Source organism: Ambystoma mexicanum, chromosome 1q (assembly GCF_040938575.1).
Source record: "Ambystoma mexicanum isolate Mex_15411 chromosome 1q, UKY_AmexF1_1, whole genome shotgun sequence".
Lineage (NCBI taxonomy): Eukaryota > Metazoa > Chordata > Amphibia > Caudata > Ambystomatidae > Ambystoma > Ambystoma mexicanum.
The window spans coordinates 512557122-512572979 of NC_090922.1; the positions used below are offsets into that span (position 1 = coordinate 512557122).

At 45.5% G+C, this 15858-nt stretch overlaps 2 protein-coding genes across 4 annotated transcripts in view; one reads left to right on the forward strand and one right to left on the reverse strand.

The window, feature by feature from the left end:
* The window catches only part of LOC138530274 (uncharacterized), a 391407-nt gene that overhangs the window by 341719 nt on the left and 33830 nt on the right, over positions 1–15858 (forward strand). The window lies entirely within an intron of this gene.
* The window catches only part of LOC138530222 (guanylate-binding protein 1-like), an 865941-nt gene that overhangs the window by 44786 nt on the left and 805297 nt on the right, over positions 1–15858 (reverse strand). For all 3 annotated transcript variants that reach the window (XM_069640892.1, XM_069640890.1, XM_069640891.1), the window contains exon 9: positions 10402–10504. In XM_069640892.1, the coding sequence (XP_069496993.1) occupies positions 10402–10504 (103 nt within the window). The remainder of the gene's footprint in view (positions 1–10401; positions 10505–15858) is intronic.

Consider the following 15858-nt stretch of genomic DNA (forward strand, 5'->3'; position numbering starts at 1 on the left):
TTCTCTTGGCTTCACACAGTTCATGCAACGCCATGGGGGGTGTCTCCCTAACCCTGGCTTTTCTCAGGCTTGTTTAACAGTTCACACAGCACCAGGGAGAATGTCTCCCTTCCCCTGGCCTTTCTACAGCTTGTTTACCAGTTCACACAGCACCAGGGTGGATGGCTCCCTTCCCCTGGCCTTTCTTAGACTTATTTTACAGTTCACACAACACCAAGGGGAATGTCTCCCTTCCCCAGGCCTATCCCAGGCTTGTTTGGCAGTTCACAAAACACCAGGGGGAATGCCTTCCTTACCTTGGTCTTTCTTAGACTACCTGGGGAATGACTCCCTTCTCCAGGTAGTTCCACTTTTACTGTTCACAGTAACCTGGGTGAATAACTCCCTTACTGTAGCTTCTCCTTCGGGTTGCATACCCCCAACTTGTTTCTCAGCTCTGTGGGTGCGGGTCCCAGACCCGTGCTTCCCTCTCTCTCTGGTTTGGGCAGATCTGGTTCACTACCCTGCCAGTTACTGTGACAAAGAGGTTGACTTCTGAGATGAGGCTGCTCTGTTGAGCATGCTGATATAAAGCCACTCCTTGCACTTTTTATACTATTGTTGCTAAATTGTTTTAATTGTAGACCCATTGCCACGTGTGAAATACTTTAACTGTGCATTCTGTCACTGTGTATTGTAATTGCTATTTGACTCCATTGGAGTCCCTTCTAGGACGGGGCTCCTTGCGCAGTCCTCTTTCTTTACCTTTGAGGGGGCGGGTTTAGCCTCTCTTCCCTCCACGTTCTGGCATTTAGTGCCGGGCCGTGCTGCTTCGCGGGAGATGTGAGGCTGCTCTGTTGAGCATGCTGATATAAAACCACTCCTTGCACTTTTTAAACTATCGTTACTAAATTGTTTTAATTGTAGACCCATTGCTGCGTGTGAAATACTTTAACTGTGCATTCTGTCACTGTGTATTGTAATTTCTATTTGACTCCATTGGAGTCCCTTCTAGGACGTGGCTCCTTGCGCAGTCCTCTTTGTTTACCTTTGAGGGGGCGGGTTTAGCCTCACTTCCCTCCACGTTCCAGCATTTATGTGCCATACAGGCAGTCAGCGCAGCGGGCACACCATCAGCTGGCCGAAGGTGCGCTTAAGGCGAGCCCGTCCGTGCGTGGAGGGAGCAGGAGGCAGTGCACCCCTTGGGAACACCTGACATAGCGGCCTGGACTCAACGCAATGCTCTGCTAGCCCACGCTCCAGCCAACACAAAATGGCCCATAGGCTTTGTAAGAGCTGCCACTATCAGGAAAGAAGCACCTATAGCTGCCTTACAGTGTGCCTTAATCAATGCACGCTCGTTAGTTGCTCACCACATGGACTGCTATGACCTTTTGTCCAGTAAAGGCCTTGATCTTCTATTCCTTACTGAAACCTGGTTTAGAGAGACATCTGGCCTGGTGATTGTCCAATCTCTCCCTGACAATTACTCTCTAGCACATGAGGACCGTGCTTCCCTCCACCCTGGGGGGAGGGAGGGGAGTTGCACTGATTTTTAAAAACAAATATAAAGTCATCAGTACGGTCCCTAAGCACTCCCTTAAAATGGAATGCATTCTGACCCGGATCTCAATCTCACCTACTTGTACTCTCTCAGCAGGGGCGTTGCTAGGGGGGGGCTAAGGGGGCTATAGCCCCTGATCTTTTGGTTGTAGCCCCGGATAGAATCTCAGGAGCTACAGCCAAAAGGCTAGCTAGCCCCCAGTCCCAACAGTTCCGACATCAGCGTAGCCCCGGGTCTTTTCCAGACCTAGCAACTCCCATGTCTCTCAGTATTGCTGGTCTATAGACCTCCTGTGGCTGATACCACATTCTATACTGAATTCTCGGCATTTGTGACGGAATTACAAATGAAAAACCCTGATTTGTTTACTACAGGAGACTTCAACCTGCCCATCAAGCCCACTACTGCCAAACTGGTGGCCAACTTTACCATGCTGATGGCTGATTTAGGCCTCCTACAAGGGGTTCATACCCCTACCCATAGTGGTGGTAGTATTTTAGACTTAATTTTCACTCCCTTTGCTTATGTTGACATTGATAGTGCTATCCCTCTCTTGTGGTCAGACCACCTCTTGGTACCTTTCTCCATCCCTCTCAGAGCTCCTTCCGCTGTTACGACAAAACCTGCGATACGCAGTTGGAAAGCTGTCCCCAAAGCAAAATGTATAAACCTGCTGCAATCCCACTGCAATTCCGCGGATAGCTGCTCCCTCTCCACATTACAAGAGGCCTTCATTGCTACGGCAGATGTGCTGCCACTGTACAAAATATGCAAACAACGCAGTCGCCCACCGGAGCCCTGGATTTCGCCTAAACTCAAGGGTAGTAAACTCCAGTGTAGGCAGCTTGAAAGAAAGTGGCATCATAATTACTCTCCTAATCTAAAAACTCCCTATCGAAAAGCACTTGCGGCCTACCACAGAGAAGTGGTAAATGCTAATAGAGTCTACTTCGCTCTAACTGTAGAAGAGACTATTAACAAACCTAAGGCTCTATTTGACTTGGTGCAGTCTCTTTCTACGCCGAAATTAGCACAAGATGCAGTTCCACCCTCCCAAGAGTTTTGTGACTCCATCTCTACCTTCCTTCTGTCTAAAATAACCACCATTCGAGAGAATATTCAGACTGAGGCTGCAGCAATTGTTGCTACCCCAGTTTTTGTGAAACCCCCTCCTACCGGAGGGTGCTGGTCATCTTTTCCTCTCTTTTCTAATGCAGAAGTCCTATCTACGATTCAAAAGCTTAAATCTGCATCTCCTACTGATGCCATACCACTCGCTCTCCTGCAGGAAACGTCTGTCAACCTGCTCGATTATATCATGTTGGCAGTTAATAACTCTTTTGCCACAGGAGTGATCCCAGACTCACACAAACATGCTTTAGTGATCCCTCTGCTCAAAAAGCTGTCTTTGGACCCTGAAGTGATAGCCACCTATCGCCCCATTTCACTTCTGCATTTTTGATGAAGGTATTGGAGGCACTGGTATCCCCACTGCTATCCACGTTTCTGGAATCCTCACAGTTCCTTGATTTATTTCAATCTGGCTTCTGGCCTGGTAGAGGCACTGAATCTGTCCTTAATTCAGTGTTGGATGACTTAATGCGTCTTGTCGATCAGGGCGGTGTCGGAGCAGTCCTACTGTTGGATCTGTCGGCTGCGTTCGACACCGTCGACCATTCTCTTCTTATCTCCCGGCTCTCGGAAGCTGGTATCTCTGGTCAAGTCCTCAAATGGTTTACAGCTTTTCTCTCTGGTCGTTCCCAGTCAGTCTCCCTCCCTCCGTTTTGCTCTGTCCCTGCCTCTCTCTCCTGTGGAGTCCCCCAGGGCTCTGCACTCTCCCCTATTTTGTTCAATATTTACATAAGTTATCTTTTGTTTCTTATTGAATCTCATGGGTTCCGCCTCTACTCATACGCTGATGATACCTAGATACAGGTCCGTCTGGACCTGACTTAACCTGAAGCAGCTAATAGCCTTAAAAAATGTCTGGAAGAACTGGGTACATGGATGTCGCTGAACTGGCTTAAGCTGAACGGTACTAAGACCGAGGTCCTGGTTGTGGGCACATCTGCACCTCAAGTGTTCTGGACAGCCGACTTCTGGCCTTCTTCACTGGGCCCTCTCCCTATTCCTGTTCTATCTGTTAGGAACCTGGGAGTACGGTTCTCTGCCACTCTGACCATGGATGAGCAGGTCAGAGCGGTCTGTAAATCAGGCCATTTTAAAGTTAGAGTTCTCCTGGAAAGTCCTCCCTTTTATTCCCACTGCAAGCCAGGCACCAGTGGTGGGAGCCCTGGTCCTCAGAGTGCTGGACTACTGTAACTCATTATATCTAGCCCAACCCAGCTACCTTATTCGGCGTCTGCAGCTACTACAAAACGCTGCTGCCGTTCTATCATCCGTCCGCCTTTTGGAGCCCCTATGACCCCCTTGTTGAGAAACCTGCACTGGCTCCCTGTTGCCCAGCGGATTCTGTTCAAATCCATGTGTATAGTACACTGGGCCTTCTATGGACTGGGAGCAGAACATCTGCAAATAAAGTTCACTCCCTACCAACCCATTTGCACTCTTCGCTCTCAAACCACCCGGCGGGTGGCGGTGCCTCGTTTCAAGCTGGCCTGTAAGGGTGGCCGTGCTTTCTCAGTCACCGCTGCAAGGGCGTGGAACGACCTTCCCATTCCCTTGCGCGACATCTCCAATCATCTTGCCTTCCGTCGAAGTTTAAAAACCCTGCTTTTCTAATTTCTGTGCTGCAGTATCACGCCTTGCCTCCTCGGTGCCAAGATGCCCTCGGGAGTACGTGCGCTCATACAAATGTCTTTAACATAACATAACAAACCATGACTTGGAAAGATCCCTCTTGGGTGCGGTTTCCAGCCCAGTATTTCCTCTTCTCAGGGCTTTGGCAGACCCGGTTCACTACCCTGCCAGGTACCGCCACAAAGAAGATGGCTCAGGAGGCTGCTCGTTATTGGGTGTGGGTCCCAGACCTGTTTTTTTCAATCTTCCCCCCCTTCGGGAGTCCCACCAACCGTCCCGGGTGCTCAGAGTTCTGAGGGGTGTTTACCGGCATCCTCCAGTTGCTTGTGGGCTTCTTCACCTTCCTGTTCAGGTCTTTTCCGACCTCAGCAGGGGCTGCGGCGGCTCTGCAGTTTTCCCCTGTTCCTGGACTGAACATCTCGGGCTGACCGTGCATACCAGCTTCTTACATCCGCTGGTTGCCTGTTGCCTCCTCCCCTTTGCCGGTCCGTCCACGCCAGACCTGCGGGTAAGCATCTCACTCTCTGCTGTCCGCTCTCCTGGTTTCTCTGCCTGTGCCGCTTCGCAACTCCTGGTTCCTCAAGGGAGGGTCTGACAGATTGAATTGTCCTTCTTTCCTATTTACCACTCATAGCTGTATATCCTGGTGGAGGTACCTAGACCGCTCTATCTGGTTCTGCAGGGCCTTTAGCATGGCTCTGCAATTCTCCTTCATCCGAGTGCTCAAAGGATACTTGCCCCTTGAGGAGTCCAAACTCGACCACGTCCCAGTACTACCTATACTGACAGGTTGGCAAAAACATATAGGAACACTAGGGAAAGTGTTGGTGGGAGGGGGGGTAGGAGGGTGTGTTAGGGTTAGGTGGGTTATGGTAATACCATGTTCTCCCCAGGTCATCACTAATCCTGTAGGGGGTTTCCCTCCCTATGAGATCCCCCTGCCGAGTACCACCCCAAGGGGGACTATCAGGTAGCGGCCTGACCTCCCTGACCTCAAGGGAAGGGAGTCACCGTAGGGGAGAAGTGACAACATCTGGGGATTCCGCACATAGCCCAGGGAGCAGATTTGCATTTACTGCAAGTACAACTGCCTTGCATCAATATGGGGTGGGGGTGGTGGACCTGGGAAAGTGGAAAGGGGTATTGGTGGCAACATTTTTAACTCTTTCGGGGGTTGGAAGTTTAATGGCAAAATCCTTGGCAGAAGCGGATTCCGTATTCCAGCTTGAAGACTAGAGCGTTAGTTGATGTCCCGGCAGAGTGGGTGGACACGGTGGGTTATCTTCTGCCAAGTTGAAAAATCAAGATGAAATAGGCGGCAGCTTCACATCATAATACACCATACTGTTTGTGGTGAGATCAGTTCACTAATGTATCAGGAAGCTACTGAAGACGCCACAGATCTCCCAGTCATAAAGTGACACTCTGTATCCTAACTGACATGTATGCTCTTGGGTACATGTGATGTTTTCAGTTTGGCAAAGGTTTACTGAAGTTCATGGTCTGATGCGGGTGTGTCCAATACATCTTGTTCATATCAGAATCTGAGCAGATTGGAAAAAATGGCACTAAAAAATATGAAGTCCAACGAAACAATGGTGATACGCAAGGCAGACAAAGGTGGGGCCATAGTGATGCTCAACCGGGACGCATATATCACAGAATGTGATCGACAACTGAAGACATTAATTACTATGAGAAAATTGATGAAGACCCTACTCCATGCCTTCAGCTTTTGATAAACATAAAAGTACAAAAAGCGTTCGAGCGCGGTTGGATTTGTAAGCAAGAATACGAGTTTCTTTCACCAGAAAAACCTAGAATTCCAAGGTTTTATATATTACCGAAGATTCACAAATCTTTGACTAACCCACCAGGGCGCCCGATAGTTTCAGGGATGAGGTCAGTGTTAGAATCTCTTTCAAAATATGCTGACCATTTTCTAAAACCTTTTCGACTTAGAAATGTACTCATATCTACAGGACACTACAGAGGTAATCAATCTGATCGAACATTATCCATTTGATGACAAAAAACTACTTTTAGCAAGTTTAGATATAGTGTCATTGTACACGTGTATCCCACAAGACATCACACTTGCAGTAATTGAGGTAGTACTTTTAACTAAGAGAATAAGTGGAACTACTCCGAATAGTTTCATTTTATGGTGTGCTGAGTTAGCACAGACAGAAAATTATTTCAGCTTCAATAACAAACTGTTTCATCAAATACACAGAACTGCAATGGGGTCATCTGTGGCCCCATCAGCAGCAAACTTGTATGTTGAGTCTTTTGAAGTTGGGGTGATTTATAAAGAATCAAATCCATTCCTCCCTAATCTCCATCTGTGGAGGCGGTTCATCGATGATATCTTGTTGATATGGAATGGAGATGAAGTCAGCTTTAAGGATTTTGTGCAGAGGATCAATAAACAAAATGCATTTTTGAAGTTCACTGCTGTTAACAGTACTTCCGAGATTAATTTCCTGGATCTTACAATTTGGAATGTTCCTGGAGAACGGGTACTAAAAGTGCGACCATTCCACAAGAGTACAGATAGGAATTTGTTTTTGCAATTTGGTAGTTGTCATCCAAAACACACAAGGGAGAATCTTCCGGTGGGGCAGTTCCTCCGTTTGAAACCCAGCAGTTCAGACAAACATACTTTTGAAGAAGAAGCCCAACTATTGGGCCAGAAACGTATTGCAAGGGGTTACCCTCGATCGTCAATAAAGAAAGCCCATAAAAGGGCCAAAAATTACACTAGAGAAGCACTTCTAGAATACAGATCTAAACCCAAAAAGAAGGTTAAGATTGCGTTTGTTAGTACTTTCAATTCTCTATCAAACAAAGTGAATGCTATTGTGAAGAGAAACTGGCACATTTTAGAGGGTGGAGAGTGCCCTTTAGCCCGTCCATTGTGTGCCTTTAAACGAGGAGCAAACATAAAAGACCATGTCACGCAAAATTATGAGTTCATTAGAAGAGAGCAGTTAACCCTAACAGAATCATGGGGTTCATCAAAACCAAAAGAACACTCCCCTTGTGGCATGTGTACCTGTAGAGCATCCACAAAAAGGTCGAAAGAGATTGATTTGGGTCTTAAGAACCCGTGGAAACAGTTGCAATTTACCAACTGCAACTCAAAAATGGTGATTTATGCAATATGGTGCCAGTGCCATAAATTGTATATTGGCATGACCGAGAGGAAGGTTAAGATCAGAATTTCAGAACATAAGAGCTGTATAAGAAATTCAGTACTTGCTGCTCCCATGGTTGGCCATTTTCTAACAATGGGACATACCCTGGAGTCATGGGTTTGGACTGTTTTGGCATAAGTTCCGTTATCAGGGGACAGTGCCATCAGCAAGAAAAAATGATACAACAAAGAACAGAGACTAATTTATCTGTGCAACAGCGTTGAAGGTGGTCTGAACGAAATTTGAAGTTAAGTGCCTGAAATCCCCATGGAGATATTGCATGCTGTAAAGTGGTTGATACACTTTGCACAGCTGTACAATGGTGATTCCTCTCAGATGCTATGGAGGCAGATGTTTATGATTAGCCAAACTCTGGATGAGTTTTGCAACATTGAGTGGTAAAAGAAAAAAGAACAGAAGGTATGTTTACCTTACATTGGTGCGGTTAGATATGATTAAGCTACAAGAAAAAGTAAAAAGTAAGTAAAGATTAAAAGTTAAAGAGCTAAAAAGATAAGTACGAAAAGGTGGATGGCCAGTGGCAATTACTGGCGAGGTAATGCGGTTCCATTCATCTTCATGAGTAAGTCTTTTTAAAAGATTCCTGCCTGTCAGTTTTTGGCAGGAAGAAGGATATAACGTTGCGTCGTAAAGCATATATACTCTTTGCAACATGGATAGCATATTCTGGGTAGAGAGACAAACAACATTTCACGTACTAGTGTTTTCGAGCACGTTAGTAAGTTAGATCCTCCCTCTTCTGGCTTAGTCGACAAGATAAAGAAAGATCTAGCCACAGTATCCTGTAGGCTTGAAGTCGGCGATGCGAGTTCACAACCTCTTTTGAGATTGGAGAACCAGTTCATCAACCAAAACAAAGGTGTGCTTTGGAGCCTCATTTTCCAGAGAGCGATATGTAGTATGCCCAGTTATCACGGGATACAAAATTCTGGAGCGGGAGACCCCAATTGATTTCTCTGTGCAGAAATTAGCACAGCATATACAGGTAGTAAATAGACACGTTGTTTTGCAGCCACACAGCCATTTGTGTTGCTTGTTTACTGATCTAGTAACCGCCATATTTGCGGGATTGGGATGTTTTTCGAAGAGGGATCAAACACCGTTTGAAGTGGATGGGAGTCTGGCCGTAGGTGCCGTATTCGCTCCGGACGGACCACACCTCCAATTGAAAGATTCCGACATTTTGCGAGTAGACTACTCTCCCTAGTGTTGTTGCCGGGTCATGCACAATTTAAATGCACTACTCAAAAGAATATTGTTTCTGAGTTAGTGCATTTGATGAGCATAATGTCGACAGGTTTTTGGTTACAAATAACATCATGTAACCTGAGATTGAAAGAGGACAGTTGAGTGTTTTTTTTTATATGTTTTCGATAGAAAAATCGTGGCAATCAGGTGAAGTGTGAGGTCACAAGACACACGGTAACCTACGTGGCGTTTCGTTCATGGTGGAATGCAGTTTGGCGACTAATCATGGTTAACATAGTCTTTCGAATGGTTCCTTTTTTTAATAAAAAATAATAGGTTGTTGTTTTTAAAGTGAATTTAACATCTAGACCTTAGGTAGTTAAGGTCAGAATCCTGTTGGTTCAGTTTTCTTCGGAAGACCAAACAACTGTGTACTAATTGGATACTGTCTCTTTACATCTCTTTAGATCCGGTTCCTAATTACAAGGAATTCCACTCTTCACATTAGACTAGATATACTCATAGTAATGCAGTAAGCCTTGCCAGAATTATTAATTCATTGTGGCAGAGAAGTTGCATGATTTAAGATAATGTGATCCAATCTATACTAAGTGTTGTGCTATCTCCTTAGGCTGTTGTCTGATTAGGCAGTTTACCCTCCTGAGGAGCAGTCAGAAGTGCGTACCCATTCGAAGACGGACGATTACCAAGCCCATGTTATGACACATTGTAATTAACTTGTTTCCCCTGAAGAATTTCCCTTAATCATTTTGTGATACAAAATTGGAAATGAAACATGTTGGGAATGTTTTCACTGTTATATTAACCATGACAGATGTATTCAGATACTGATAGCTAGTGTCATACATGCCGATGATGTATTTTGACTTTGATTAAATACGGCGTGTAACTAGACACCGGTACTCTCAGATTAAGACCCAGTGCTAGTATAAAATAAATGTGTAATTTTTTTATTCACTTTTTTATTAACTTTTTTAGTCATTGTTTAGGTATTTCTTTGGAGTGTTCTTATTTGTAACTGATGAGCATTTGTTTGTAAAGTCTGTAGTGGTGTTACTTAGTTTATTTTTGGAGTATTTTCTTGGCGTAATTGTTGGTTTCACCCTCTTTTTCATATATGTGTTGTAGAGTATTTTCGAGTGTATGAATTTTGTGTAATAAAGTGTGAATCATTGATTTCTATCAAATAAAACTTTTAGAGAGTTTATATTTATAAAACTGACTCTTGATTTATAAAAGAAATATTAAAATGTAAGGAACTGTAGTGGGGTCAAATTGGGTACGCAGCGCTGACTTTCCCTTTACGATAGGGTTGGTCCTCATACAAGAGGACTTTGACCTTTCAGGTTGTAGTAAAAGAGGATACAGGACTTTCTTTGGTAAATTGTTTGTTGTTGAAGGGGCATAGTCCTGTCCTCTTGTTAAAATCAATCCCCGGGTCCTTTTTGAGTTTAGAACTGATGCAAGTGTGTACTCAACACAATGAAGAGCTGGCTCTTTAAGTGGAGATGGGCACAGCAAGTCAGCTGAGGGCCTACATCATTCAGAAAATGTGTTAAGGTTTGTAACAAGCAGAGAAGATACACAAAGGGCTTGTGCAGACAGCAGGGTTACATGCTTTGTCGTGGTGCTGTACATGCACGTTTGCCCACCTAAATGATATCTCACCTTCAATATCCTTCTCGCCCGCTGTTAGGGTCTGGTCTGTTTGCAGTATTGCAGAGGTTATTGTCTCCTGTTTCTTTAAGAAACCCCTGAGTTCCTCCTCAGCCTGCAAAAAAATTGAAAGAGGTGAAAACTAAGCAAGGTCAAAAGAGAAGCAGATGATGGGAAGAGAGACACCATGGGCAAAACAGACCTCTAAAGGGCTCATTAACCTGTTCACAGGCACCAACCTTTACAATAGTATTGTCCAACACCTTATTCTCCCCTTTGGTGTTCGGGAGTGGTGCCAGTTTTGTTTACCCATATACTGCAATGGGGACATCACCCTTCATGGAATGCTAGATGGATCTGCTTTCTTGTGTAGCATAACCTATGACTGGGATTCCCTTATAGACTTTGGTAGAACTAGTCTTCCCTGTAGAGACTAGGTCCAAGAAAACTTTCTAACAGATAATTACTTGGTAAGGGGTTTATTTACGCGGATGTGGCTAAGCACTAGATGCCCTTTCACTTGGCTTGAGTGGAGTTTCCGCTTGCATGATCTTTGGCCGTTGGGGTTCTCTTCACACAATGGATTAGCATAGATTTTTCATTTACAGGTTCTAGGCAATTTGGTTTTCCCTTTACAGTCATGACTAGAGTGGTTTGCCTTTGCAGACATGATTTTCCCCCTTCAAATGTGCTTAAACAAGGGCTGTAAACCACCAATACACTCGTGTTTTTGCCTTTTCATCTTTCTTCAGGCATGAGGCATCACTGCATTTGCGCATGCAAGTGTGCAGAAGTTTTTCATCAGCCCAGGTTTTGTTTCCTTTTACTGCACAAATGCAGTACCCTGGGGTTATCTTCATGGCACATGGGCATGGTGCAGTTCTTCAAGTCCACCACCACACCACAGGATAGTATGGGATGCATTCAAAGTCACGATTAGGGACATTTTCTACTTCTTGTGGTATACGGTCTGAGCTACAAACTCGCTTGCAGAATTCAGAAGGCTGCATAAAGAAATTAGAAAGGGAACTAGTTGAAGGAGTTGCCTGTGGGGCAGAGTTATTACGGGAACAGTTAGTCAGGGCTCAAGCTCAGGAGCGACTGAGGAAGCATGATTAAACCCAATACACTTAGAAAAAACCCAAGGGGAGGGAGACAAGGAAGGCCGATTACTGGCCTGGCTCCTCAGAAAGGAGTAGCCGCAGGAGATCATCACCCAAGTGGTCACAGACTGAGGGGAGGTGATCACGACCCAGGGGTCGGGGGGATCAACAGGCCCTTCCATGATTATTATAAAGTGCTATACACTAGCAAGGGCTCATCAGATATAGAAGACATAACGGATATATTGGCGCAGGCGGGTCTGCCAAAACTGCCAACTGCAGCAGCAGAGGAAATGGAAGGTCCAGTAACGGAGCAGGAAATAAGAGCGTTAATCTCCTCTTTGGGAAAAGGGAAATCCCCGGGGCGGGAGGACGGTCTCCCTACAGAATTTTACTCCTCATATATTGACCTGTTGGCTTCCAAACTGAAATTCCTCTATGACGCATCCTTTCAGAAAGGAATACTGCCAGAATCCATGAGAGAGGAGATGATAGTGGTGCTGCTGAAACCCGGAAAAGACCCACACGAAGGGCGGGTCACATTTATGAAAGTCTTACCGCCCCATATCCCTGTTAAATGTGGACGTGAAAATCCTGGGCAAGGTTCTACCAAATAGACTAGCAAATCTTGTTCTGAGTCTGCTACATCTGGATCTGCTACATCTGGACCAATGCAGTTTCGTGGAAGGCAGGAATATGACAATGAATTTGCTGATCCTCCAAGACATCATAGAACGGGTGGAGGATGCGGAGGAGGAACTAGCAGTTGTCTCCTTAGGTCCGAACATGAGGAAATGGATTTGCCTAATGTACGAAGAGCCCTTTGCGAGGGTACGAATGGGAAGGGAGGTCTCCCCAAGGTGGCAGTTGGGCAGAGGCATGTGGCAGGGCTGTCCTCTGTCCCCACTCCTATTCGCACTAGCATTAAAACCATTGGCGAACATCTTTAGAGATCACTTCCGAGATGCTGGAATAATGGTGGACAACCAAACTCATGTCATCTCGCTGTATGTGGATGACGCCCTCCTCTTTTTAATTGTTAACATATTTTATTGAAGGCGTACAACAATGCGTGTACAACATAGTATAGAAAAGATATAACAAGGTGGAACATGTTGTATAATGGGCAATCTTATGGAAATTCAAATGTTACACAAAACTTGACACATTGGAGAAAGACTATGTATGAGTTAGAAAGAGAAAATCTTTCAAAATAATGGGGAGGGGAAACATACAGTGAGAAAGTGGGGAGATAAGGGAAAAAGGGAAAAGGGAAATGACAGAATAAGGGCAATCATTAAACGAAAATAATGATATTTTAAATAGAATATTCAACTGAGGTACGGAAATCAAAAAAGATTCTCCATTTCAAGTCATACTTCTGATACAGTATCAGGGTTGAAGCAATACAACCCACCAATCTATGTATGTTACGTATGGAGTTCCACCATATTTTGTGATTAATCAGGACACATTTCTTCCAATTAGTTGTGATAATCTGGACATATATTATATATATATTTACATTCCAAAAACATGTTTGAATAATCCTTCACCATCATGACAATTCCACCATGTGTTATTACACGGCCCGCGGGAGCGGGATTGGAGTTATGGTTAAATTGCTAAACTCATAGGACGAACACTTTTGCGGCAGCTTATAACTTCGACCCCCCTAGAGGAATCATCACCAAACTTTGCAAAAAAAAGTATATGGGCGGCTCTGAATTGTTTCCAGGTTGGGCGAGGTTTCGTGTGGGGGGAGGATTATAGGGTGGTCCCAGTTTTTTTTTTTTTTCAATAGACTGAATACAGTTATACAGGTTGAACGGCTGGACGGATTTTAACCAAATGTGTGCTAGGAGCGAGGGCTTGACACAGAAAGCGTGCTTTTGTGTGTTGGGTGGAAATCGGACCAGTGATTTTTTTGAAAAACACTGAAATGTACGTCCCAAAAAATTAGTGATATCTGGATCTGCTCTGCGGACCCATTTCCCAGTTCGCTCCGCTGACCGATGTGTGATTGGGTCGCGGACGTAAGTTGGCTGGAGGGAAGCGTGCTGTGTGTCAAAGTTTTTGGGAGACGCCCCCATGGTGTATCGGAGGATGGTGGTGCATCGAAGGCGTTGAAAAGACTGCTTTGCATGATTGGCTGGGTGAAAGAGGGGGAAACAAACATATTGCCAATGTTTTGTGTTGTAGGCTACGGCTGCGGTGGTTATGTTCAGGGCGTGCGTTTGAGTTGTTTTCTTGTGGCGGGTTTGTGAGGAAATATTAACCTGCTTCTTTTACTTGGCTTGCTGTGGGTCTGGGTAAGGCGTAGGCTTTTCACTGCATGGCCATGCCATGTAGAAAGCGTGTACGGCTTGGGTACAACACCCCCTGATGTAAGGGCTGAACGTTTGGGAGAGGCACTTAGCGATTAGGTAGACGGGTGAGTTTGCTTACATCATTGCTGCAAGGGAGTGCATAACAACACGGACAAAAAGAAGGATTGTTTGGCAGCACACTGTCGAGATATGCACCAATCCCGCAGTTAATGTCATATGCTGGATTGGTGGTTAGGTGCACAGGGAAGTATGATATGTTGGTCACTGTAGGCAGACTGTATAGGGGATGGGGAGTGCCTTGGAGATAATATGAGGATATTACCAGTCGGTGTACTATGTTGTGTTGTGCCTCCAAAGGCCCTACTGCCTTGTGTGCATGGCAATGGCCTCTGGCCGTAACAGTGTGGCCACTGGTTGGAAGTAGGTGTGTGAATGCTGTTTTGGTTTGCTCCTTTACTGTACGTATACATACGTGTAGGCGGCCAAGCACCGTTGGAAATGTTAGCTTGCATGCCTCTATTGCCTTCCAGTGGGTGTGTAGTAGGACTAGGCAATTGGGTCAATGGGCGGAGGCCTTAGGCCTCCGCCTATGTACCCAAGAGGCTAGGGCTTGGCCGTAGCCTTCGTTTAGGGAGGGCTGATTGAAATTAGCAGATGGAAGGAATTTGTTTGGAGGTACTCACACATAGTTAGTTGGTGGGTAGTTGTGGAGGCGACTATCATTTAATGTAAGGGCTGAACGTATGGGAGAGCAACCTAGCGATTAGGTAGGCGGGTGAGTTTGCTTACACCATTGCTGCAAGGGAGTGCATAACAACACAGGGAAAAAGAAGGATTGTTTGCCGGCACACTGTTGAGATATGCACCATTCCCGCAGCTATTGACATACACTGGATTGGTGGTTAGGTGCACAGGGAAGTATGATATGTTGGTCACTATAGGCAGAGTGTATAGGGGATGGGGAGTGCCTTGGAGATAATATGAGGACATTAGCAGTCGGTGTACTATGTTGTGTTGTGCCTCGAAAGGCCCTACTGCCTTGTGTGCATGGCAATGGTCTCTGGCCCTAACAGTGTGGCCACTGGTTGGAAGTAGGTTTGTGAATGCGGTTTTGTTTCGCTCCTTTACTGTACGTATTTGTACCTGGAGGCAGCCAGGAACCTTAGCATGCATGCCTGTATTGGCTCCCAGTGATAGTTGGAACATGCCACAGTATTTGGTGTGCAGCAGGAGATGGTGCATTGAGAAGTTCTGTAGTGTGGCCACAGGGTGCAGTGCGTACGTAATGTATGGAAGTGGGTATGGTCGAAGGGCAGCTTATATGTGGTTGGTTACTGTGCTGTGGGCACATTTATTAAAGTAGGCCCAATGTTGTGAAGGTGGTGTGCATAGGTTGGTGTGCATAGGCGTGTGAATGGTAGTGCGTAGGGGAAGTGCAGGCTGCGCCATGTTTGTGCCTTCTGCTAAGTGTGACACGTTTTCCTGAATGGGTGTTTTATGGTTTGGGGGAGATGGGTAGAACTGGCGCTACATATGTACCGTTTGTGTACAATGGTAGGTGCCCACATGGTCGCTTACGTGGATGCGTAGTGTTGTGGTGGGTGTGGAAAGGGTTGCAATGTTGTGTGTATACCTAAGGGTGTGCTGGGGCGTGTTAGGATGTGTGTGGATGCTACAATAGTGCCTTCTTTAGCAGAAATGTCTGGTGGAGGGGCTTTGCAAACAAACGGAACGTGTACTGAGAGTGTTTAAGGGTAGAAAAGGAGTGGCGTATAGAAATGACAATGTGCAATGCACTTTGTATGCGATAGGTACATGCATGCTTTCAAATGTGCCAGCACCCAATTTCAGGGAGTGCTGCTAGAGGTGACCGTGCAAAGGGAAGAAGTATTGTCACAGCTTTATTGGCCCGTGGCCGTCACTGTCTATGGGAAAGCACATGTGCACATTCTCCCATTATGAGCAGGGTGGAAATGGAATTGTGGGAAATGGACAATTAGGATTTTAGGGCATGGTACATAGGAAGCAGTGTTACC